Below are 25,017 nucleotides of genomic sequence, written 5' to 3'. Positions count from 1 at the left end.
TACGTCTGAATAAACAATTATAGAAAAGCAATATTGTACCTTTGTTATATTTTATGGAACATGACTAACTCAGCGCACTTATACTGTATAGGCTAATTAAACATTTGAGTAGTCCTATTGAAATACTCATTGGAAAACATTTTATTAATATCAAGATTGATAGTAATAATGCTTACAAATGTTAATAACCTCAACTATATCATTTTTCAGAATCGTGTTAGGAATAGTGAGAGCTATGCCTAATTTTTTTCCACTGCGCATTTTTGTCATTAAATTGAATAAGTAATTTATTTATAATGATCATGCAATTGATCATTCGTGATTGCTTATGATCAATAACATTGATTGAAAAGCTCGTAGAATAATCCAATGCCTTCCAAGAAGCCGCTAGTGATTAAGCTTTCGATTACACGGATTCTTGGCGAATGATTCAGCGACCAATCCAGGTGCAAGCAATCATCCGGTCGTTGCCGGTCTTTGCAATTGAAAGCAGGTCCGTACAAGTCGATTAACGATGAGCAGGACCCAAAACGGACCCAGAACCCAAAACGAACCCAGAACCCAGTCTGTTATCGTAAGGTAATCACCATGTGATTGGACAGGCCTGCTTCGATATACACAAGTCGCTCTTTGCATCAAGACCGTCGTGTATTGGGTCAGCCATGCTTCTATAGTGGGATTCACTTTATAATGGCAGTGTTGTCGATTCTCTGCCTCCCATAGAGGATATAGTGTGGTCCACGTTATGATGGCAGTGGTTAAAGATAGAAGAATAGTGATGCCGATTCTCTGCATTAATTAATTATATTTCTACACTGTCAAAAACATAATTGGCATCGCTGTGGGCCTAGAAAAGGAAAGTACCACCGGCTTTGTCAAATGATAGACAAGGATAGCAAAACCCAAGTTGATCAAATACTGTCATTATTACGTGGACCTCACTATAGCTGATACTGGTGAATCTGATGTAGCTATATCGCACTATTAGTGGAGTCCACGTTATAATGGCAGTGCAGTAAGATAGGAGAACAACGTTGCCGATCCTCTGTCTTGTCAATGCCTACTATAGGAGGTAGCTGATACAGGTTTATTGATGTTATATCAACTGTTCATTCTCGTTCGATATAATCAATTATATTCTATCAAGCAAGAAACTATATTTTCGAATAATAATTTCATAATTAAGATGGAATATTCTGTTAATTAATTATTGATTCTACATTGTTGAAAGACAATCTGGCAACAGAGCAAAGCGAGAATAAGAATAAGAATACTTTATTTACCATTAAACAAAAAAATTGCAATAGGCTTCGTCAAGGTCACAAACAATAAACATTGATACAGTAATCTATTAAAATAATAATAATAATATATTATATGAATTTTACGACATGTTCTACTAAAATATAATCTCTAATAGCTCACTCAAAGAATAGCATGTCAAAAACAATGTTACGAATTTTAAAACAGGTAGATCAACAAGATTTGGTCATTTTTCAATTGTATCTGGGTTGGATGCCATAATATATTCACTGAGATTATAGAAAGGCTGATTCTTCAGCCATCTACTAACAACTAATTTAAAACTTTTCTCTGGCAGATTATGAACCCATAGTGGAAGTTTATTGAATATCATGTATCTCTGATAGTAATGACTCTCATGTGTCTTTGCTAATCTTATTGATAGTCTCATCAATTATATTTTATTAAGCAAGAAATATTATATTTTCCAATAATTTCATAATTAAGATGGAATATTTTGTTATTTGATTATCAATTCTACATTTTTAAAAGACAATCTGGCAACTGAGCAAAGCGAAAAAGAGATAGCGCTTTCCGCTTTGTTGGATGATAGACAAGGATAGCAATACCATTACTAATCAAACACTGCCATTATAACATGGACCTCACTATATTATACGATTCGCTCTTTGCATCGAGAACGCCAACTGATTGGGTCAGCCTTGTTGAATCGGTCTTTGCGCTGACGTAGAAATTCATTTGAGAAATTGGTGCACGAAAGCTATTACTCGGCAATTGGAGTTCACAGCTCGACTCCATTCGTGTTCATGATTTATTGGGAGTCACTGGAGAGTCCAGTCTGTAGTGAGGTCCACGTTATAACGGCAGTGGTATTGCTATCTTTGTCTATCATTCAACAAAGCGGATAACGCTATCTCTTTCTCGCTTTGCTCAGTTGCCAAATTGTCTTTCAAAAATGTAGAATTGATAATCAATTAACAAAATATTTCATCTCGATTATGAAAATTCATTATCAAATTATTCATATTGATAATGTAATTTAACAATGGTATTGCTATCCTTGTCCATCATTCAACAAAGCGGATAGCGCTATTTCTTTCTCACTTTGATCTGTTGCCAGATCGTCGTTCAACAATGTAGAATTGATAGTCTAATAATTGAATGACAAAATATTCCATCTCGATTATAAAATTATTGGAAAATATAATTTCTTGCTTAATAAAATGTAATTGATTATTTTAAACGAGAATGAACAGTTGGTATTACATCAATAAATCTGTATCAGTTACCGTCTATAGAAGGCATTGACAAGACAGAGGATCGGCAACGTTGTTCTCCTATCTTTCTCCACTGTCATTATAACTTGGACCTCATTATAGTACCTCACATGATTTATTCTCCATTCTTTATTGATTCAAACAATAACTACAACATAAGAATGTTGGGAAAAGAATATAAATAAAATAATACTACTAACTTATTATATCTTGTATAATATCTTCAAAATTATCAATTTTGATGATTCTGTATTCCCTTAATCATGATATTGTAATTGTTATTTTATAAATAGATAAATATTCATCAATTTATGGGAACAAAAAGTAGTCCCCTCTTGTCTCCTTCACGAATACATCATACATTTGGTTACAAAAATTTTGAAATATATAATATACAAAAAATACAGTATCCTCATACAATCAAAATTCAAGTAGAATATTATTTATTTATCCATTTGTGGATATGATTGAAGATCGTATTATCATAGAGAAACAATAGCATAAGTAGATATCTCATGGTATAGGGCGTTTATGTCGCAACTTTTACTGTTATCTCAAGCCGATTACTGTCGATTATTGTCGATTTTTACTGTTTTGACCGGAAGAGAGTGTATGAACGGCACAATATGAGAGACTACCATCGTCATAAAGCTTCACAGGAAAGAACTACGTGGACTATCAGCATGAGATAACAGTAAAAGTTGCGACATAAACGCCATATACCATGGGATATCTACTTATGCTATTATGAATATGATTAGGCTTGGCCCGAAACTATTCTACTCCCTAATTTTGATAACACAACAGAAAAATATTGCGAAGACAAAATAGGCCATAATATACAGAGAAATATTTAAGAAGTTATACAGTCTTGTTGAAATCATGATCAATAGATGTTAGAGAATTCAAATAATTATTATACACTAACAGTTAACCCGTACTCCGCAAGGGTCCTTTTTAAAACTTGACAAACTGAAAACTTGACGTCATGAAATCTTGCGGAATTGAAAATAGGCCTATAATCATATCTCCGGTTAATTACGAATGTATATGCAAAATTTCAAGTTAATCAGTCCAGCAGTACAGACGTGATGATGTGTCAAACATAATTTTCTTATTCCGTACTCAATTATCTAATAACATAATTTTCTCAGCCAGTTCTTTCCTTTATTGTAGTATAGATTAAAGCAACAATGATTCAGTGAACATGTAACTCATTGAAACAACTTGAGGATTGAAATTAAGATGAACTCTTTGTTCTTGAATTGAGCCGCAAGCTGTATCCATGATTCTGTGGATGACAACTGATTTTTATATGATATTTTTTCAATAATTTGATTGTATGGTGAGAAATGTGGTGGTATCTCTCCATAATTGAAAGAAAAATAAGTTGATGTCAATACTACAGCTGAAGATGACTGTGGTAGGTGTTACCTTGAAACCTGGTTCTGTAATGTGAATTAATTTTGAACAAATAGAGTGGTATTGACAACATCAACGTCTTTTCCTTTCAATGATATTTTCTTTACAAGGAATCGTTCCCTACAATGTCACCTACATGTGAGTCTCCCGTCACAGAGCTTCAAAGTATTGCCGTCGATATAAGAAGTCTCACCAAATTGAAACTCATATAGAATTTTATTGCTTGCTTTATAGTATGTAACACAGCACACGCATAGGCCTACAGGCCAGGACACGCAATCTTTCAACAGTTTTGTCGGTGCTTTACTACTTTTGAAACGACTCGCGTCGCTCCATTTCATGATATAAATGTCTCAATGGCAATATACGTTTCACAAGAGAGGCCAGCTCTCACTGCTAACATGAAACCTCTCAACTTCACTTCGCACAAAATGTCATTTTGAAGTGTGTACAATCTTTTTCTCTGTAGTGACGTCCACATCAAGGTGCGTACAGATATACGCGCAACGAACATGAGCAATTCACTTTTAATCAGCTGACTATATCTGTATTGTTACAGAAACGGTAAGATACAGTTATAAAAAGCTTGACATCAGCTGATTAAAAGTGAATTGCTCATGTTCGCGGCGTGTATATCTGTACGCACCTCTTTAATGGCAGAGGAGAAAGATGGAAGAAAAACGTTGCCGAACCTCTGTCTTGTCAATGCTTTCTATAGACGGTAGGTGATACAGGTTTATTGATGTAATAAACTGTTCATTCTCGTTTAAAATAATCAATTATATTTCATTGAGCAATGAGTTATATTCTTCAATAATTCTCATAATTAAGATAGAATATTTTGTTAACTAATTAATTATTCTACATTGTTAAAAGATGATCTGACAACAGAGCAAAGCGAGAAAGAGATAGCGCTATCCGCTTTGTTGAATGATGGACAAGAATAGCAATAACATTGCTAATCGAACACTGCCATTATAACGTGGACCTCACAATAGAGTAGGCAACCGATCTACAAAGAACAAAATGTGACTATTTGTCTCTCACATTTCCGTGTTTCAATTTAGTTCAAATAACACTGAGTTACACTTTTCAATTTATTATAGAATAAAAATCACTACACAATGATTTCTTCGATCTCTCTAATATCAATGTAATCTTTTAGATTGATAATATCGGGGCACAGAGCATCGCTCGTTATTTATTTATAAACTATTGATAAACAGAACACAATTCTTTTAAATGATTGGGGAAGGACTAACAGGCACAGCCCAAAACCGTTTCTTCCCCAAATTCTAAATTACACCATTAATAGTCTAGAAAGTAGGTTATGTTCCATACGCACTTAAATTCAGGTTCTATTTTCAGTCACATTTAAAAACAAAAAAGTTATAATCTAGATTATTCACAAACCAAATTGGATAACAAGATAACACTTACTAATCACTTAGAATTGTCAAATAATGATTAAATTTGAAAATTATGATATACTCTAGTTTAGAATGATTATCATGTCATGTCAACAAATCAGATTTTTTGATCAAGTCGATTAAAATTTCTACACCTTTTCCAACTGTATTTGAGAAAGTATCAGTATTGTAATTGAGAATAGTCATTTGTATTTGAGAAAACGTCAGATGTGAATGAGAATAGTCATATATTATATTCAAGAAGTCATCACTTGTAATTGAGAATAGGGAATTTTATTTGAGAACTAGCCGTCAGGCTCGCTTCGCTTGCAATATCCGTCTAGCCAGGGGGTTCCGCCCCCTGGACCCCAGACTGGATCGTCCAAGAATGAGATCAGAATGCTCGCTTCGCTCGCCTGCATTTTTCATTTGAGCATTTGTTAGGACGATCCAGTCGGGGATCCAGACTGAACGGCTGGCTAAACGGATATGGCGAGCGAAGCGAGCCTGACGGCTAGTAATATAATATTCCCAGGATTGAAGTAGCAGTGCCCAATCAATTTTTCCGCGATAAATGCATTTAAATCTTCAACTTGGTGACAACCTAACAAAGTCAACTCAACTTAATGCCAACCTGACAAAATTATTAATTTAGTTGCCAGTTAACAACTGTTTCGAAGAGGTACTCTATCTAGATTATAGTTCTATAGTAACATATAATATGGAAATTTCAATTATAATTAAGAGATTGGGAGAAGAAATACATGCTAAAAGACGAACTTTAAACCCTTAAAAACAACCCTTAGAGTTAAAATATTGCCAAAAGATTTCTTAGTGCGCCTCTAAAGGGCCAACTGAACATACCTACCAAATTTGAACGTTTTTGGTCCGGTGGATTTTTAGTTTATGCGAGTGAGTGAGTAAGTGAGTCAGTGAGTGAGTGAGTGCCATTTCGCTTTTATAATTATAATGAAGTGTCAATTCAATTTGAGAACATATGATGTGCAATCGAGAAGTTGTCAGTTGTAATTGGGAAATGATTTTAAAAAAACAGTACTTCCAGTACTTATATTTCTCATAGCTGTACTCATATAAAATAATATTAGAATATATTTAATATTCTAATAAAACGTTTAGTTTTTGAATAAAACATTATTTTCAAGCCCCAAAATCCATTGAAGAATTGCCGAATTGTTTGATCAAGAGATTCACTTGATTGATGATAAAGTTCAATTGAGCCGTAAACATAGAGGATTTGATCTTCATCAAGTGCAATGTTTCATAAAATGTTTGGAGACAAAAGTCGCGTTGCCAATACATACATAGAAATAATTCTCATTAATCATTTGTAAACAGTACAGGGGAAATGGTTTCACCATTGAAAATATTAATTTTCCCCAATGCAAAGCCTATGATAGTAATTGGAATACTGTGTATGTAGTACAGTATCCTTTCCTGCTCAAATCAAACCTGTACTATAGGCTACAGAAAAGTCATGACATGCTTTCTCATTTTCAATTGATATCTTCTAATTTTCATTTGACGATTTCTCAAATACATTTCACTATTCTCAATTAAGTGATGACTTCTCAAATATAATTGACAATTCTCATTTACATATGACGTTTTCTCAAATACAAGTGACTAATCTCAAATACAATTGAAACTTTTTCAAATTAAATTGATACTTTCTCAAATAAAATTGGAAAAAATGTAGATAATATTTCTCGCTGATTACACAGCTGGAAGTAATCTTGTTTCTCTCCCACACAAGCATCTTCTGTTTCGACAGAAGACGAAATTATCAACTGTTTTCCCAAGGATGAATAATTGTTATCCTTCTCATGTCCTTCAGCGAGTTTTCCTAGGGATGAGACCTAGTGCAATCAAATTTTTATATCATAAACCTACTGTATTCCAAATTTCGTAAAAATCGTTAGAGCCGTTTTCGAGATCAGTTGAACATAAATAACCAGATATGAATTAATATAAATAAATAACCAAATATAAAAATATAGAAATACAGAAATTGCTCGCTTTATGATTAACTCCAAGAGTGGGTGTTTCAAGAAAAGGCAAGTTAGGTTAGCTACATACACATCGATTTTTGTTCTTACGGTATCTGGCTGTCCTTATAAATCCTATCAAGTTAAACAGATGATTTCAAACAGATGATGTTAGTCAAAATCCATTAAATCTGATAGGATTCATTAGGACGGCAAAATATCGTACGTACAGAAATGGATGTTTGTGTGCGGGGACAAACATGTATTGTAATCTTATAGAATAATTTGTGACCAAGGCCTTATAATTATACGCCCTGTATCTTCAGGCTGAATAAATTGATTGTACAGATCTACAAATGGCAACAGACATGAATATATACAATACATCTCATTAGCTGATGAATATTATTACAGGTATTTCCAGGAAAATCTCATACAAATAACAATGCACAAATATGCCCAATTAATGCATGATCCAAGACAATGCAGTCTCTATTGCATGCACAATACAGATACACACAGACACAACACAGATACACACAGATACAACACAGATACAATACAGACAATACACAGACACAAGACAGATACTGTATAGACACAAAACACATATGCTTTCAATAGTTCGACTGTATTACAGGCACAATACAGATACACACAGACACAACACAGATACAGTACATATACAATACAGACACAACACAGATACTGTAAAGACACAACACACAATCATGCTGTCAATAGTTCGACTGCATCTCTATGCCCGATAAGCAGAAATTCCAATTACGTATATCCAATCATTACAATAGAATACCGAACATTCTCTTCCTTGTAGTCGAATAATTGAATTGACATGGAATAGATAGATACAGACAAGCAAGCATAGCATAGTGGATTTTGTTGCCACTGGAAACATTGCACAAATAGAGCTCTATCTATAATATATATAATATAATAAAAGGAATAATTGGCTTATACACGTGCGGGATAGGAAATTTGCAAATGACGTTAAGTAGACACGGATGAGCAAGCGTAGCATAGTTGATTTTCTAGAAGTATTGCACAAATCAGGCTATTTTTATCTATAATATAATAGAGGAAATAATTGGGTTATACACTATCACGTACGGGATAGGAAATTTGCAAATGACGCATCATCAAGTCTGAGCTGCTGGACTGATGAACTTAGAATTTTGAATATAGATTCTTAATTTACCGAGGATGGTTATAAGCCTGTTAAAAATTATTCAAGGTTTCAGTATGTAAAGTTTTCAGTTGACCAGTTTTGAATTGGACCCTTGTGGTTCAATTCAATGAAGGGAATAATTGGGTTATTCACGTACGGGATAGGAAATTTGCAGTTGACGCATCATCAATTCTGAGCTGCTTGACTGATTAACTTGGAATGATTATAGATTTCCAATTTACGGAGGATGGTTATAGGCCTGTTTAAAATTCTTCAAGATTTCAGTATATAAGTTTTCAGTTGACCAGTTTTGAATTGGCCCCTTTTTGAGCACTGGTTAACTGCTATTCACAAAAAGCGATAACTCCTTAAATTAGAATGAAACTTTCTTCTAGAAGTAGAGACAATTGTTCAGTTTGTTTAAACGGAGTGACATCAAGTGAATGAAATATTGCTAATGGATAATTTAGGCGATCCTGATACCACTCAAAGCATCATACCGTTTCAATGTATTTATTCATTCCATTGACAATCACAAATCATCATTATAATAATAATATTATATAATATGATTGAGAGAAGACAACAGGCATAGCCCAAAAAAGTAGAAATAAAACTTTCAAAAAAGAATGAGGTTAAGATTTAACTTCTCATTTCAAAAAGTCCAATTTCCACTCCAAAACTAATGACTGAACTGAACATTTTAAATTCTGATATTCAAAAACTAATTAGAAACAGAAATATTTCACTCAAATCTCTACAAATTGGAGATTTTTGAATAATTTTGCCTAATTTTGAGCCAGAAAAGAAACACAACTTAATAATTATTAATAATCATTTATTGGAAACTCCTGAAATCTCAATCCAATTTCTCCAAGATACTAGTTTCGATTGTTACATCATTATTAATCTCTAGTGAACTGGAAGCTTGAACATTGAGCAGCACAATTTGTAGGCTATAGTTGTGAATGAAGCCCTACGATTTGCCATCAGCTGGCGACCAATGGAGGCTGAGCTCAACTGTCATTGGTCGAGACAAGGTACACTCCAATATTCCTCATATTGTCCATTCGGATTTGTTAGTTACCAAGTTCCACACCTTTGCAAAAATATCAGGCTTCAGAAACCCTAGATCCTTAGATGGAGGAAGCTCCCTAAACAGAAGGATTCTTTATGAACGAGAGAATTGCTACGTATCACAAGCAATAGTAAAAGCATGTTGAACGAAATATCAGCTGATAGGCTATGTTGTGCTAGAAGGACATAGCTCCAAAAAGCTCCTTGTGCATCTTTTCGGATGCAACACGTTGCTTTTGAGAAGATACAAAAGAGCATCTGTTGCTTATGGAACTGAGACGCATTTTCAAAAATGTTCGATGTTTTTGAACGGGTAGTATTGTAGTCTAGTGGACCCCCGCCAATGAGCAAATCTACAGTACCCGGACTGTAGTTAGTTGATGTTGAAATAATTAACGCAGCTATAGTGAGTTCCACGTTATAATGGCAGTGTTTGATTAACAATGGTATTTCTATCCTCGTCTTTCATCCAACAAAGTGAATAGCACTATCTCTTTCCGGCTTTGCTCTGTTGCCAGACTGTCTTTCAAGTAATGAAGAATAATTAATTAACGAAATATTTCATCTTAAGTATGAAAATTAATTATGGAATTATTGAAAAATATAATTTATTGCCTAATGGAATAGAATTGATTATTTCAAACGAGAATGAACTGTGAATATTATATAAATAAACCTGTATCAGCTACCGTCTACACCTTCTCCAATTTTATTTGAGAAAGTATCAATTGTATTTGAGGATAGTCACTTGTAATTGAGAGAATGTCAGATGTAAATGAGAACAGTCAATTGTATTTGGGAAGTCATTACATGTAATTGAGAATAGTGAATTGTATTTGAGAAATCGTCAAATGTAAATGAGAAGATATCAATTGAAAATGAGAAAATTTTCCAATTGACATGTCGAGGCTCTTCTGTATCCCACAGTACAGGTTTGATTTGATCAGGAAGGATACTGTACTACGTACACAGTATTCCAATTACTTTACTTTACTTTACTTTACTTTACTTTTCTTATTCGTCACAATTATTGAACTGCATCAAGGGAGCAACGATCCCGCAGTATATGACACGTCAAAGTTTAATCTAATATCTACCATCCCTCCTATTTCAACACTACAGATCCCGTATAACATACATCAATCAAACACTACTCAACAAGGAAGTCTGCTAACCTGTACGGACACAATACAATAAGGAATTCCCTAAGTGTTTTTTTGAACTCCTTCAAGCCATCAATTTCTCTTATGTGAGATGGGATTGAATTAAATATTTTCATTCCCATATATAACGGGCCACTCTCCAGCAGGCTTAGTCTGTGATGTGGGTAAACAAAACCTCTAAATCGAGTATTATGGGGATGACTCACCTGGTTCTCCTCATAAATTCGTCTATTTTTAAAAACGAAGATTGCTAAATCTAATATATAAATAGCAGGAGCCGTCAGCAATCTCTTTTCTTTAAAATAAGGTCTGCAAGAGCGCATTGTATTAATCTTATAAATTATCCTAATGGCTTTCTTCTGCAGTATGAATATTCCATTATTCTCTATACTTTTCCCCCAAAAGATAACTATCATAAGCTATGCATGGGGGCAAATTAATATTTCTAATGGTGAAATTATTTCCCCTGTACTGTTCACGAATGATAAATGAGTATCATTTCTATGTATGTATTGGCAACACGTCTTTTGTCTCCAAACATCTTGTGAAATATTGCACTCGATAAAGATCAAATTCTCTATGTTCAAGGCACAATTGAACTTTATCATCAATCAATTGAATCTCTTGATCAAGCGATTCGACAATTCTTCGATGGATTTTGGGGCTTGAAATAATGTTCTATTGGAAAACTAAACGTTTTATTGGGATATTAATTATATTATATTATTTTTTATGAGTAAAGTTATGAAATATATGAGTACTACTGGAAGCACTGGTTTTTTAGAATCATTTCCCAATTACAACTGACAACTTCTCGATTTTAAATCGTATGTTCTCAAATTGCAATGATTATTTTCTCAAATGAAATTCACTATTTTCAACTACAAGTGATGACTTCTCAAATACAATTGACTATTCTCATTTACATCTGACGATTTCTCAAATACAAATGACTATTCTCAATTATAATTGATACTTTCGTAAATACGGTTGGAAAAGGTGTAGAGAAAGCATTGACAAAACTGTGAGGATCGACAACGTTGTTCTCCTATCTTTCTCCACTGTTATGATAACGTGGACCTCACTATAGTTGCGTTAATAATCTATTGAAATAATTATTATTCCAATTATGTTGAAATATTTAACTTTTCAACATCAACCTACTTACGTTCCGGGTACTGTAAATTTGTCTATCTAGACTACAATACTACCTGTTCAAAAACATCGATCATTTTTGAAAATGCATCTTTCCATAAGCAACAGATGCTCTTTTGGGTGTACGAAGCTGATGCCTATGGAAGCATAACATCATCCTCATCCCTAACATTTGAATTACATTTTTTTAATTTGTCTTTGAATTCTCTCTGGCTCCAATAATGCAATCGCTATGGAAGTACAGCCCTGACATTGTCATCTCTAATTATTCACCAAGTTTATAAGGTTTATATACTAGGTAGCACTCTTAATGTGCACCTATTCAAAAAGAATATTATCCTCATCCCTAAAATTTAAATCACAATTTTTGGATAAATTCCAGAATTTCCTCTGGCTCTAATGATGTTATGGAAGTACAGCCCTGACATTGTCATCTCTAATTATTCACCAAATTTATAAGGTTTATGTAGTAGAAGTACTCTTGATGTACACCCATTAAACCAACCATCACTGTGTGAAAAGTCGCTTGTGTTTAATCGTTTCGTTTTGAGCGTAGTATCTCAAATTACGCTGTTATATCAGTTTGGAATGATCGCGTTTCATGCAGGTAATGACGACTGGCGTGGCTTGTCAGGTCACCCGGCTTGGTCACGCGAATTTCTACCCTATCACACCCCTTACCATAACTTCCCCGACTTTCCCTATAATAAACACTTCCCACCTCTCCCTACTTCCCCTAACTACTCTCTACTTTTTCTATCCCTTACCAACCCCCATCACCACTACTAACCACTTGGTCGACTAAGCCATTATAAAACACACCGACTTTGCCACATTTGTTATCAGAGTTAACTGCCAGACACCTGTTGTTCATACACTCTGCGCTGTGCAATTGGAAAAATTATCTTCCAGTAAAATGTGCTACTGCTGTAGTGAGGATATATATATTAAAATTGAGATATATGTATACATATGTATATATGTTATAGTGGAGGAATAAATATGTATGTTTTAAAACAGATATATAATGTTTTAGTGGAGATATAATTATACTGTACATGTTATGGTAAAAAATATATATATATATATGTTATAGTGTAACCGACAGATGAGGTATTTATTTATCTATTTATCTATTCATTTATTTATCATTTTTTATTCATTCAATCATTCAGAATTACACAACTTACAGAAAAGTACCACAGGCTAAATCGCCCAAAACAGTTCCAATTCTAATTTATACAACAGTCCAAATGTAGTTAGGTTATGTATCACTCCAAAATTCTTCAATTTACAATTCAAAACACATAATTCATCACACACAAATCATTCATTTAAAAAAAGTTTCTAATTGAATTGAATTAATTACAAATAATTGTAACTTAAAATTCCAAACTTTGAAAAAAACGATTAAATTTTGAGACCGAAAAGACAAACACACTAATCACAGATTACAACAATTGTTAGTGTCTATATATTTATAGTTTTTGCGATTGTTAGTTCTCTGTGGATAAATATGTTGTGAATATAGCCTAACATGATGGATATAAATATATGTTGTAGGAGAGATTTATATCTTATAGTGGAGATATATATGAATGTTGTAGTAGAGCTGACACATAAACGCCGTATAGCATGGGATATCTACTTATGCTATCGTTTCTCTATGCTGATACTCACCCTTGCTTCTCCTCTAAAGCTGCGTTTACACCAAATGCATAAACAAAATGTCAATAGCTTAATCCTTGTAGATTCTATTAGATTGAACGGAACTTGACTAACAGATATGCACATCATGTGTTTCCAAAGCTATGTAGAATCTAAGGACGGAAAATGAACATTTTGTTGATAACGTTGTTGTAAACGAAGCTTAACTCTGCCTTGAACCTTGAGATATTCATTCATGTAGGTTTTGCACCTGTTGTCACCATTCATAAGAATAAATCATTCATTAATTCGGGATAATTAAGTCTAGTTACACATATACTGATTATTTTGGTCCTTATGAATTCTATTGAATTAAACATACTCAGCAAACATTTGATGTGTTCATATGTTTGCCAAGTTTCGTTTAGGACGGCAAAAAATCGATGCGTGTGTAACTTGCTTCGTGGCTCAACTTGAAAGCAGTTATTCAACAGTTTCTTCTATCAAAATTACTTGGAAACTCATCATATTTTGAACGTTAGTCCAGTCCAATGTAATTCCAAAGTCTTGTTCATCCAGTGTCAGCTTTCTTTGCATTGATGAATGTTCACTCAGCAAATCAGTCAATAATAGTTTCTGAGTAAATTGATGAATATTAATTGATAAAATTTCATTGTTGCAGCTTTCTTATGCAGATACGCACCCGATGTTCACGCCTCTGCAGTTCCCCAACTTCTTCCGCGTGGTTCCCAGTGAGAATGCTTTCAATCTTCCGCGCCTCAAGCTCATGACCTACTTTAACTGGACTCGGGTTGGCACCATCTACCAGAACGAGCCGAGATACTCATTGGTGAGTCACAAATCATCAATCATTCAAGAAAAAACATGAATCTCATTCAAAATACAATTTATAGAGTAGTGTAGCTTTAGATATCGAGTAAGGTGGAAAATTATATTTGTATACGGTAAGTTATTTTTATGTCATATCATATTTTGTTCTCATCCTTTTCCTATCCTCGTATTAGTGTATGGTGTGTTTTTACTTTCCTTGCCCTATTACCATAGGTAAGGAAAGTATTGCTTTCTGAAAAAATTAAGGTATCCCAATTTCTAAATTTCTATATGTTTCAAGGTTCCCTGAGTCCAAAAAGGTGGTTTTTGGGTATTGGTCTGTATGTGTGTGAGTGTGTGTATGAGTGTATGTGAGTCTGTGTACACGATATCTCATTTCCTAATCAACGGAATGACTTGAAATTTGGAACTTAAGGTCCTTACAATATAAGGATCCGACACAAACAATTTCCATCAAATGCAATTCAAGATGGCGGCTAAAATGGCAAAAAAATCAAAGACATGATTTTTCGCGATTTTCTCGGAAACAGCTCCAACAATTTTAATCAAGTTTATACCTGAAAAATAGTGATTGATATAAGCTCTATCAACTGCCACAAGAACCGTATCTGTAAAAATTTCAGGAGCTCCGCCTCATCTATGCAAATTTTGATTTCAGATTCCCAATTATAAGGCTTCAGATACAATTTTAACAAAAAAATCCAAGAGGAGAAGATTGAGCATGAAAATCTCTACAATTGATGTTCAGTAACATTTTCACCTATAATTGAAAATAAGCTCGAAATTCGAGAAAATGTCGAATTTCAATTGCAAACTGTTGGCAACTGTTGATTCTATTGAATCATTCATTATGAAGAGATAGCAGAAATCTTGTGTCTCCAGCGTTATTGTCCTGTCAGCAGCTGGGTCAGATTTTTGAAAAGTAGACTTGAGATGCGCGAGAACACTAGCGTCAGGTGATCAATTTTCATAACGGCAAGGAAAGTTGTGTGAGTGCGCCACACCAGTTTAAGTTGTGTTTAAGGGTGTGTTTTTCAATCTGAAAAAAATTAATTCAAATCGTGCTGTCAGTAGGAAAACAGCTGTTATGATTCACCTATCTGAGGGAATGCTTGAAATATGCTTGTGGTTCATCATATTTCAACATAGCCTACAGACAATAGAGATATCTTCATTTTCTTATGACAACAAGGATAGTAAACCAATGTTGATCAGTTGCTGACCACAAAACATGAATTCCACCAATCTTGAAAACTTGTTTTCTCATTATTACTCAGATATCGGGGCACCGAGCTTCGCTCGTTATTTATTTATTGATTGCTTAGCTTCTCTGAAAATCGTAAGTCTTGATTTACCAGACACATATATAATCTATCTATAATTTCAATATTGCATGATATTCATTCATCGATTTCATTCATACATTCCATGATATGCACATCATAATCATATCATAACGAATGATATCGAACAATCATGATCGGAGAAGCACCACTCGGCTTATCCGAAAACTGTTCCTTTTTCTAATTATTCTTATAGAAATGGATTCATGAAGTAGGCCCGATATCAAGATGAGATAGTCAAGGAAGAGTACTGAGAGGTAGAGTGAGAGGAAATTACTTCTGTTCTTGAATCAATTAAGCAAGTCATTCATGCATGTGTACAACCAAAGTGATCTGTCCAATTCACAATCCTTTATTCTCCCATTCAGCTTCAACTCGACCACTTCAATAGCGTGAGTGGTTCACTGTGAGTGTTCCATTCTTATAAGTGTGAGTGTGTGAGTCTATAGTGAGGTCCAAGTTATAATGGCAGTGGAGAAACATAGGAGTACAATGTTGCCAATTCTCTGACTTGCCACTGCCTTCTATAGAGGATAGCTGATACCAGTCTATCTGATCCTATTATATTAAGCGAGCAATTTCTGTATTTATATATCTGGTTATTTTTATATCTGGTTATTTTTATATCTGATTACTTTATATCTGGCTATTTTATATCTATTTATTTATGTTGTACGGATCTCGAAAACGGCTCTAACGATTCTCACGAAATTTGGAACATAGCACGTTTATGATATAAAGATTCGATTGTACTAGGTCTCATTCTTTGGAAAACTCGCTGAACGACATTAAAAGGATAATTCATCCTTGGAAAACAGAAGATAATCTCGTCGTCTCTCGATAACAGAAAATGCGTGTGCCTGTGTGGGAGGGAAAGAATTATTTCCATCTGTGTAATCATAATCAATCAGCGAGAAATTTTATCTAGCTAGACAATTCAATCGATTTGACCAACATGATCTGATTTGTTGACATGAAATGATAATCATCTTAAACTAGAGTATATCATCATTTTCAAAGTTGATCATTATTTGACAATTTCAAGTGATTAGTGAGTGTTATTTTGTTATTCAATTTGGTTTGTATATAATCTAAATCATAATTTTTTTGTTTTCAAATGTTTGAACCAAAATTGAACCTGAATTCAAGTGTATGGAATATAACCTACTTTCTGGACTATTTATAGTGTATAAACCAAAATTAGGAAAAGAAACAGTTTTGGGCTGTGCCTGTTAGTACTTCCCCAATCATTTTAAAGAATTGTGTTCGGTTTATCAAAAGTCAATAAATAAATAACGAACGAAGCTCGGTGCCCCAATATTGTGATATTAACTGTTTTTCAATCTTGTTTAGAATAATGAATTATGTTTTATTCGTCGAGGAAATATATTTCTCAATGACCGAATAATATATTTTCATGATTGAGACTAGATATTTTCATTAATTATTGGTTGTGTTTCTACGTTGTTCAAAAGCGATCTGGCAACCTGGCGGAGCTGGAAAGTGATGGGGCTATCTGCTTTGTCGAATGATAGACAAGGATAGCAACACCAATCTTGCTAAACCAAATGCTAAACCAAATACTGCCATTATAACGTGGACTTCGCCTCCACCTTTCGGTTCACAGAGCGTTTCCTCGTGTAGTGGTCGCTCAAAGGACTCCTGCTTCCTGGTGGTCCTGATTTTATTGGAAGTTACACTTCAGGATCAAAGTCCCGATTGTCTCCACGCGCTGTAGAGCTACTCCTACGAGATTCTATTAGCAAAATTGCAATTCGGTCATCTTTGTGCTGCTGACTCAGCGCTATAACAAGACACTTGTGAGCTTCCTCTCAACAGAGGCACATGTTGAGCTTCCGGTCCCTTAAATCTGACCCGAAGATGCAAATGCACTTCACAAAGGTGACTTGTCGTCTCGGTTTCATGCTCTTGTCATTGGGAAACGATGCTTTCATGCTCCGGTCATCTGGAAAATGTAATTATCGAGCTGAATATTCAGTTTCCAGTACATGCGCTTCGGTCATTCTGTTAACGTGAACACATTTCCTGGAGTGCATTTGCCTGTTGGGTCGATAGCTTTCGTTATCATAATTGCATCTATTTCCGCAAAATATCAAGTACCGAAATTAAATTGGGAGGTACATGATCGATAAATTAGGTAAATTCAAAGAACGTGAATGAGCTTGAAAAAAAAACAATCTTATAATCTCATCTATTTCCTCAAAATATCAAGTACCGTGATTGAATTGAGCGGTACATGATGGATAAATAAGGTAAATTAAAAAAACGTGAATGCACTTGAGAAAAAACAATCTTATAATCTCATCTATTTCCGCAAAATATCAAGTACCGTGATTAAATTGAGCGGCACATGATGAAAAAATATGGTAAATTCGAAAAATGTAAATGAACTAAGAAAAAAAATCTTATAATCTCATCTATTTCCGAAAAATATCAAGTACCGTGATTAAATTGGGCGGTACATGATAAATGAATAAGGTAGGATGAAAAAAAACTTGTAAACGAGAACAATCTAATCATAACATCTATCACCGCAAAATATCAAGTACTGTAATAAAACTGGGTGGTACATGATGGATAAATTTTCATTCAAATAAAGTTTATGAACTTGAGAAAAACATACTAACAATCACGGAGCCAAAATTGTTGGGGATGGGGAGTTTCACGATACATTAAAGTTCATGCAAGTAAAACTACAAATTGAATCAGTTAGTGTTATAAGAATCATTTGCTACAACACTGAACTCCAATCTTAACTCAATACTCACAATGTATAATTGGGATATGATTCATATATCATAATATATGATTGACCAAAAAAGAGTAGTATATTAAAATAATAAACCGTTGAAACATTGAATCTATCTTCATAAAATTCATGGAATATCATGGGTCATTATTTATCTCCACTATAACAATAAGTGAATAATTATCATCAAAATGATATGAAGATAGTTTCCTTGATTTTCTCTATGGGTGCACACAGGAGGGACGTGGACAAAGTCTGCGTCTTAGAAATTTTTGTATAAAAAGAGTAGTGTATTATATAAATAATAATAATCAACAGTTGAAACATTGAATCTATCTTCATTAAATTCATAGAATATCGTGAATCATTATTTCTCCTCACCATAATAATAAGTAAATAATTATCATCAAGATGATAAATGAAGGTAGTTTCCTTGATTTTCTCCATGGGTGCACACAGGAGGAACGTGGACAAAGACTGCGTCCTAGAAATTCTTGGGCGTGGGCGTAATCTTCTTTTAATTCATGAAATATCATGGATCATTATCTCCACTATAACAATAAGTAGATAATTATCATTAAAATGATATGAAGATAGTTTCCTTGATTCTCTTCATGGATGCACACAGGAGGGACGTGGACAAAGACTGCGTCCTAGAAATTCTTGGGCGTGGACTGAAAATCAAATCAGGTCAGCATAGTTTAGAATTACTACACAGACGACAATTTTCAGGTTCTCAATTCAAGAGAAAAGGTGTAGCAGCTGATTTTTTTCCAATTTCAATGAGAAGGCGCCCATTAGCTTTTCACCCCTGTTCACTTTTTGCTAAAATCTTTGATCATATGTTAAACCAATATTACTTTCCTTGCCCTATCACCATAGGTAAGGAAAGTATTGCTTCCCCAAAAAAATTAAGGTACCCTAATTTCTAAATTTCTATATGTTTCAAGGTCCCCTTAGTCCAAAGAAATGTTTTTTTTTGTATTGGTCTGTATGTGTGTGTGTGTGTGTGTGTGTGTTTGTGTGTATGAGTGTATGTGCGTCTGTGTACACAATATCTCATCTCCCAACAAACGGAATGACATGAAATTTGGAACTTAAGGTCCTTACAATATAAGGATCCGACACTAACAATTACGATCAAATGCAATTCAAGATAGCGGCTAAAATGACGAAAATGTTGTAGAAACGGGGTTTTACGCAATTTTCTCAGAAAACGGCTTCAACGATTTTGATCAAATTCATTCCTAAAATAGTCGTTGATAAGCTCTATCAACTGCCACAAGTCCCATATTTGTAAAAGTTTCAGGAGCTCCGCCCCATCTATGCAAAGTTTGATTTTAGATACCCAATTATCAGGCTTCAGATACAATTTAAACGGAATATTCAAAGTGCAAAAGATTGAGCATGAAAATCTCTACAAATTATTTTCAGTAAAATTTTCACCTAAAATTGAAAATAAGCTCGAAATTCGAGAAAATTTGATCATTCAATTGCAAACTGTTGGCAACTGTTGATTACATTAAATCATTCACTATGAAGAGATGGCAGACATCGTGTGTCTCCAGCGTTATTGTCCTGTCACCAGCTGGCTCAGATTTTTGAATAGTAGACTTGAGATGCGCGTGAACACTAGCGTCAGGTGATAAATTTTCATAACGGCAAGGAAAGTTGTGTGAGTGCGCCACAAAAGATTTTTTTCTTTATTCTTTATTGATTCTTTATCACAAATTAATGGCAATATATTGCCAGGTCTTGCAAGGCCCATTGTATACTAACATTACATTTTAATGTATACAAATATCTTTTTAAATTTAGAGCAAAGAGCAACTATATTTCCTCTAAAATCTGAAATTATACTGCATGAAACGCTCTACAATTCGCGCTGGAATTCTTGGCGAATCGAGCTGAAATCAATGATCGGCACCCGGGAGAATTGCCAGCCCGTTTTTGTCACAGAGCTCAACGGCTACCAACCCCCATAAACAATGTGCCAGCAAACAAGCATGTAAACTATCACATGCGGATTCCGCAAATATTAGTACTGGCTCATGCCAACTCCACCGGAATAAATTCCCTGTCCTAATTAATGTACACACTGTGCAGTTGGTACTCCATGATAATACCATTCCATCATGTACAGCTTATGTGGTTGCATGATAAGTTGGGGTGTGTTTGTGTGTGTATGAGTATGTTTTAAGGTTGTGTGAGTGTGTGTGTGTTGATGTGTAAGTGTGTGGTATGCTACACTAATTTCTCATTTACAGGATTACCAACTGTTGCCCCCACACAAGAAGGTAAATTAATCAGCGAAACCATCAAGTTTGGTGGGAATATCGCGTTATAAACAGCCATAATGCCATTTGTTAGTGGTCTGTCATTCATTAAATGCTCATCAACCGGAAGTACTGCCAAATTGCAACGAAATCTCCTAGTGGAATTAGTCATCACTACTATAATAATCCCCTAACTACTATAGTGTGGTCCACGTTATAATGGCAGTATTTGATTAGCATTGGTGTTGCTATCCTTGTCTATCATCCTTGTATCATCTTCATATAGTTAAGCTGCACGTTATAATGTGAATATTTGATTACCATTGGTGTTGCTATCCTTGTCCATCATTCGACAAAGCAGATAGCATTATCCTTGTCTAACTCCGCAACGTTGTTTACTGTGTTATCGTCTTTACTCCCAACAATAATAATTATTTTCAACGATAATTTGAATGCAAGAGTCTTGGAGCAATAGTAAATAGAACATTTTTCCTCATTATAAGATATATTGCTCCCAAAATATTACAATCAATCACTAATATATGATATTAATTTTGATGGATGATTGCTCTATAATCGAATTTCGCTTTGAACTTCAAAAAATGATGATAGTATAACGAGGAATTATTGTATATGATGAGTCTTGAATTAAACCATTATGAAAGAGAACAACTCATGAAAGAGAGCAGTCGCGTGTTGTATTTTATACAACATCCAATTTTCCAAGTGTTATGTACTCTGTTAACTGTCAAAACATATTAATTAATTGTATAATTACTTTTTCTTGGATTATTTTACGCTTATGAACATTTGGATGATTACCATTCCATAGCCCAATAAGGTACATCAAGCAAAGCTATCAATTCTGTTATTGGTTCGTTTACAGTCCCCGTATACAGTCTTTCCCTATCTTATCCACAGTGCGACTTATGGACAGTGCGACTAAATTGCACCTAAAGACTGAACCATTGCTCGGTTGATACTGCAACTCAGTGGAGTGATGGGGAGAAAGTTTTGGATTGCATAGGTGACTCATTCACTGACACCACCCCATTCAATAGTTTTGTGCAGCAAAAAAACTGACAATGTTGTACTTTTTACATCAGCGCGACTGCCGGAAGGTTAATACAAGCTTAATTTGTTTCACAGCATTATCAATTGCATGTAGATAGATAGATAAACTGTCTCTTTTAAGGGCTACCACGATTGAATAAAATAGCAAACACTAATCTAAGAACCCTTTTTTAAAATTGTAAACAATTCAAAAAAGGCTTCTTGGATTTTTATTCGTTTTTCCTATAGATATAGATAGACTGCTTTTATTCCAACCTGGAGGGCGGAGCTAGGGAGCTCCAAACTGTATCCTGAAAGCTTGAGAACATTGAGCAAAAGATATGTTGAGAGTGAAGCCCTGCGATTGGCTGTTAGCTTTTGAGAAATGAAAGTTGAGCTCTACTGCCATTGGCGGAGACTAGACACGCCCAAGTAGGCCTATTCCCAATATGGTAATGAGAGCCGTTCAACAACAAAAATATTGGAGTAAAACTTTGTAACCAACAGAACCAAATGATTTTACATGATTTTATCTTTTGTTTGCATTTGTACTATTGTATTATTTAACTCATGAAAATACGAATAAGGATGAGAGGTATGTGTTTCCAAAATCAGTTGACACGAAAATACAAAAACTACAACAAAGAACAAAGGCAGAAAATGTAAAGAAGAGAGAAACCAAGGTCAAGCTCGAAAATAGAATAACATGAAGTTGGAAGCAACAATATAGAAAACAGTACAGCTGTGCTTTCAGTGAATTAGTTTGTGTTTCATTTCTGGTTCGAATTATTCCTTAATAACTCAATATTTTCAAGTTCTGAGAGTTTATTGAATGTAATCATTCTATTATATTCGGTTTTTAATCAAATCGAATTCAAAATTTCTAGTTTATTCATTTCTGGACTGAAAAGTGGACTCAAATCAATTCAAGTGGATAGCATAACCTATAATTTTTATCCATTTATAACTCTACCTTCATTGTATTAAATCATTCACCCCATCATCATCACCTAGGTTTAAAACACCTCTAGGAAGTCGCCTTTGTGGAATAATAAATGATAGAATATTCTACTGGATTCAGGTACAGTATTGTATATTTGTTGAGAATATTCCATTATATTATATGGTAACATTTTTTATGGCTCAGAGTTTTGGGCTGAACTTTGGAGGCGAAGTAAGAAGTTTGAAATTTTGAGAGCAACAAAATATATTATTGAAAGAAAGCCAGAGATTTCAAATCACAACTTCAGTACACTGATGCTACTCGATCACTGTAGTGAGCTGATTAAATCAGTGGAATATGTCTTTACATCCCCAGATATCCCACCGGCTCATGATGAAAAATATAATCATCGCATCATCTTTACTTCTTCTAGAATCATGTTTATTAACTAATCTGTCCTGGTGCTCATCTCTTTCTCGGTCTTCCTACATCTCTATAATATCATAGAGAAACAATAGCATAACTTTTACTGTTATCTCAAGCCGAAAGTCTGTTCATGAAATTATTTTCCGTGAAGCTGTGTGACACTGGTAGTCTCTCATATTGTGCCGTTCATACAATTTCACCCCAACAAAACAGTAAAATTCGACAATAATCAACAGTAATCGGCTTCAGATAACAGTAAACGTTGCGACATAAACGCCCTATACCATGGGATATCTACTTACGCTATTGCTTCTCTATGATAATATACAGAATGTCTTTAGTTCTGAGCTTCGAGTGACATTCTATTCAAATGACTGCACCAGTTGCGTCTATTTCGTAAAATTTATTCTCTCATTCAGAGAAACAACCGATAAAACCTGTCTTTATATGAAGAAATATTGGTATGTAGATCCTCAAATGATGTGAAAATGTTTGTCTGAATATTCTGATCAATCAGAAACTCATGGAGCGAGTAGAGAAAAACGAGTTCAATGAATTTATCCATTCTGTTTCTATTTTTATCATCTACTGAAGGAAAAAATGCAGCATATCAAAGCTTTTTACTAGATATTTTCGAGAGAATTCCACGATCTCGTTGTATCGTGATGTTGTGTACTCATCCACAGAGTTTGTTTGCGCTAAAAAACAGCGTGAATTTTAAGGGGATTGCTGCATGAATTGTAATAATGAACAACGAACGGAGGCATTTCGTTTTCCTCTGTTATAATTAATGGAGTATTTCTGAACTGAGCAGAATTCGTGTACTGGAATAATGGAAAAAGAACTGGGTTTGTGATGTCCGCTTTCATTGAGTTGCAGCTACAAGGGACGCTTTGAATCGAGAGGAATGTTTCGTTTCAGAAAAACTCAGTCGTGTTGAGGGTTGGGAAGGAGCTGCTCCTACTTCTTCCACGTAATTAAGTGCCCGCATCGATCCCCAAACATGACACAGAAGCGTCAACATAAGAAATGTTCCGAAAATAGGGGGTGGGTGGAACCACCCAGCACCCCCACCCCAATTTTCTTTCAAAGTCAACTGCTTTTCTCCACTTATTTCCGCAACACTTTTCCGTTTTCCCGAAATTGCTTCTGTTCTTCCCGCCATTTTCCTCTCATTGAATAGTTTTTCTTCATGATTTGAATGGTGTTGAATAGTGGAAATTTTCACTCTCTTTGTAGGCTGGTATATTAAATATTTTATTGTTGTTTAATTTAAGGTTTTTTGTTAAAAATCTTCAAAGGCCTGATGATTTCGAGGGCTTCCATTACACTTTTTTTGTGAATTTATTGTCTGGAATATGAACTGAGTTATCAAGTTTGGAAGATGATACCTTTTGAAAGTAGATAATATCAGAGAAAATAATCTAGGATCTATTGAATGAATAAAATCAACATTATCTCATCTCTTTAAACAACAATGATCAAGGTAGCTTGAAAGATGGATACATTTTGAAAAATAATAGATAATATTGGAACAAAAATCTAGGTTGCTATTGAACGAATAAAATTAAATCCATTTCATTCCATTAAGGCTGTGCAAAGGCTGAAAATAAACTCTCTACTCGTGATATTTTTCAAAGATTTTCGATTATTATATCATCAAGCTTATTAAAATGGAAAGATTTTCTAGGGAAAACATTTTTTTCTGATCATTACTTTTTGAGATATGGGCGCCTAAAGTTTGAATTT

General features: G+C 34.3%; 1 protein-coding gene across 3 annotated transcripts in view; it reads left to right on the top strand.

Annotated features, from left to right (window-relative positions):
* Nucleotides 1–25,017, top strand: part of LOC111062208 (gamma-aminobutyric acid type B receptor subunit 2-like) — a 623,739-nt gene that overhangs the window by 353,174 nt on the left and 245,548 nt on the right. For all 3 annotated transcript variants that reach the window (XM_039431291.1, XM_039431289.1, XM_039431292.1), the window contains exon 5: nt 14,288–14,455. In XM_039431291.1, the coding sequence (XP_039287225.1) occupies nt 14,288–14,455 (168 nt within the window). The remainder of the gene's footprint in view (nt 1–14,287; nt 14,456–25,017) is intronic.

This window comes from Nilaparvata lugens, chromosome 6 (assembly GCF_014356525.2).
Source record: "Nilaparvata lugens isolate BPH chromosome 6, ASM1435652v1, whole genome shotgun sequence".
Classification (NCBI taxonomy): Eukaryota; Metazoa; Arthropoda; class Insecta; order Hemiptera; family Delphacidae; genus Nilaparvata; species Nilaparvata lugens.
Note: the sequence above shows the minus strand (reverse complement) of the source record. Positions and strands in the feature narration are given on the sequence as shown.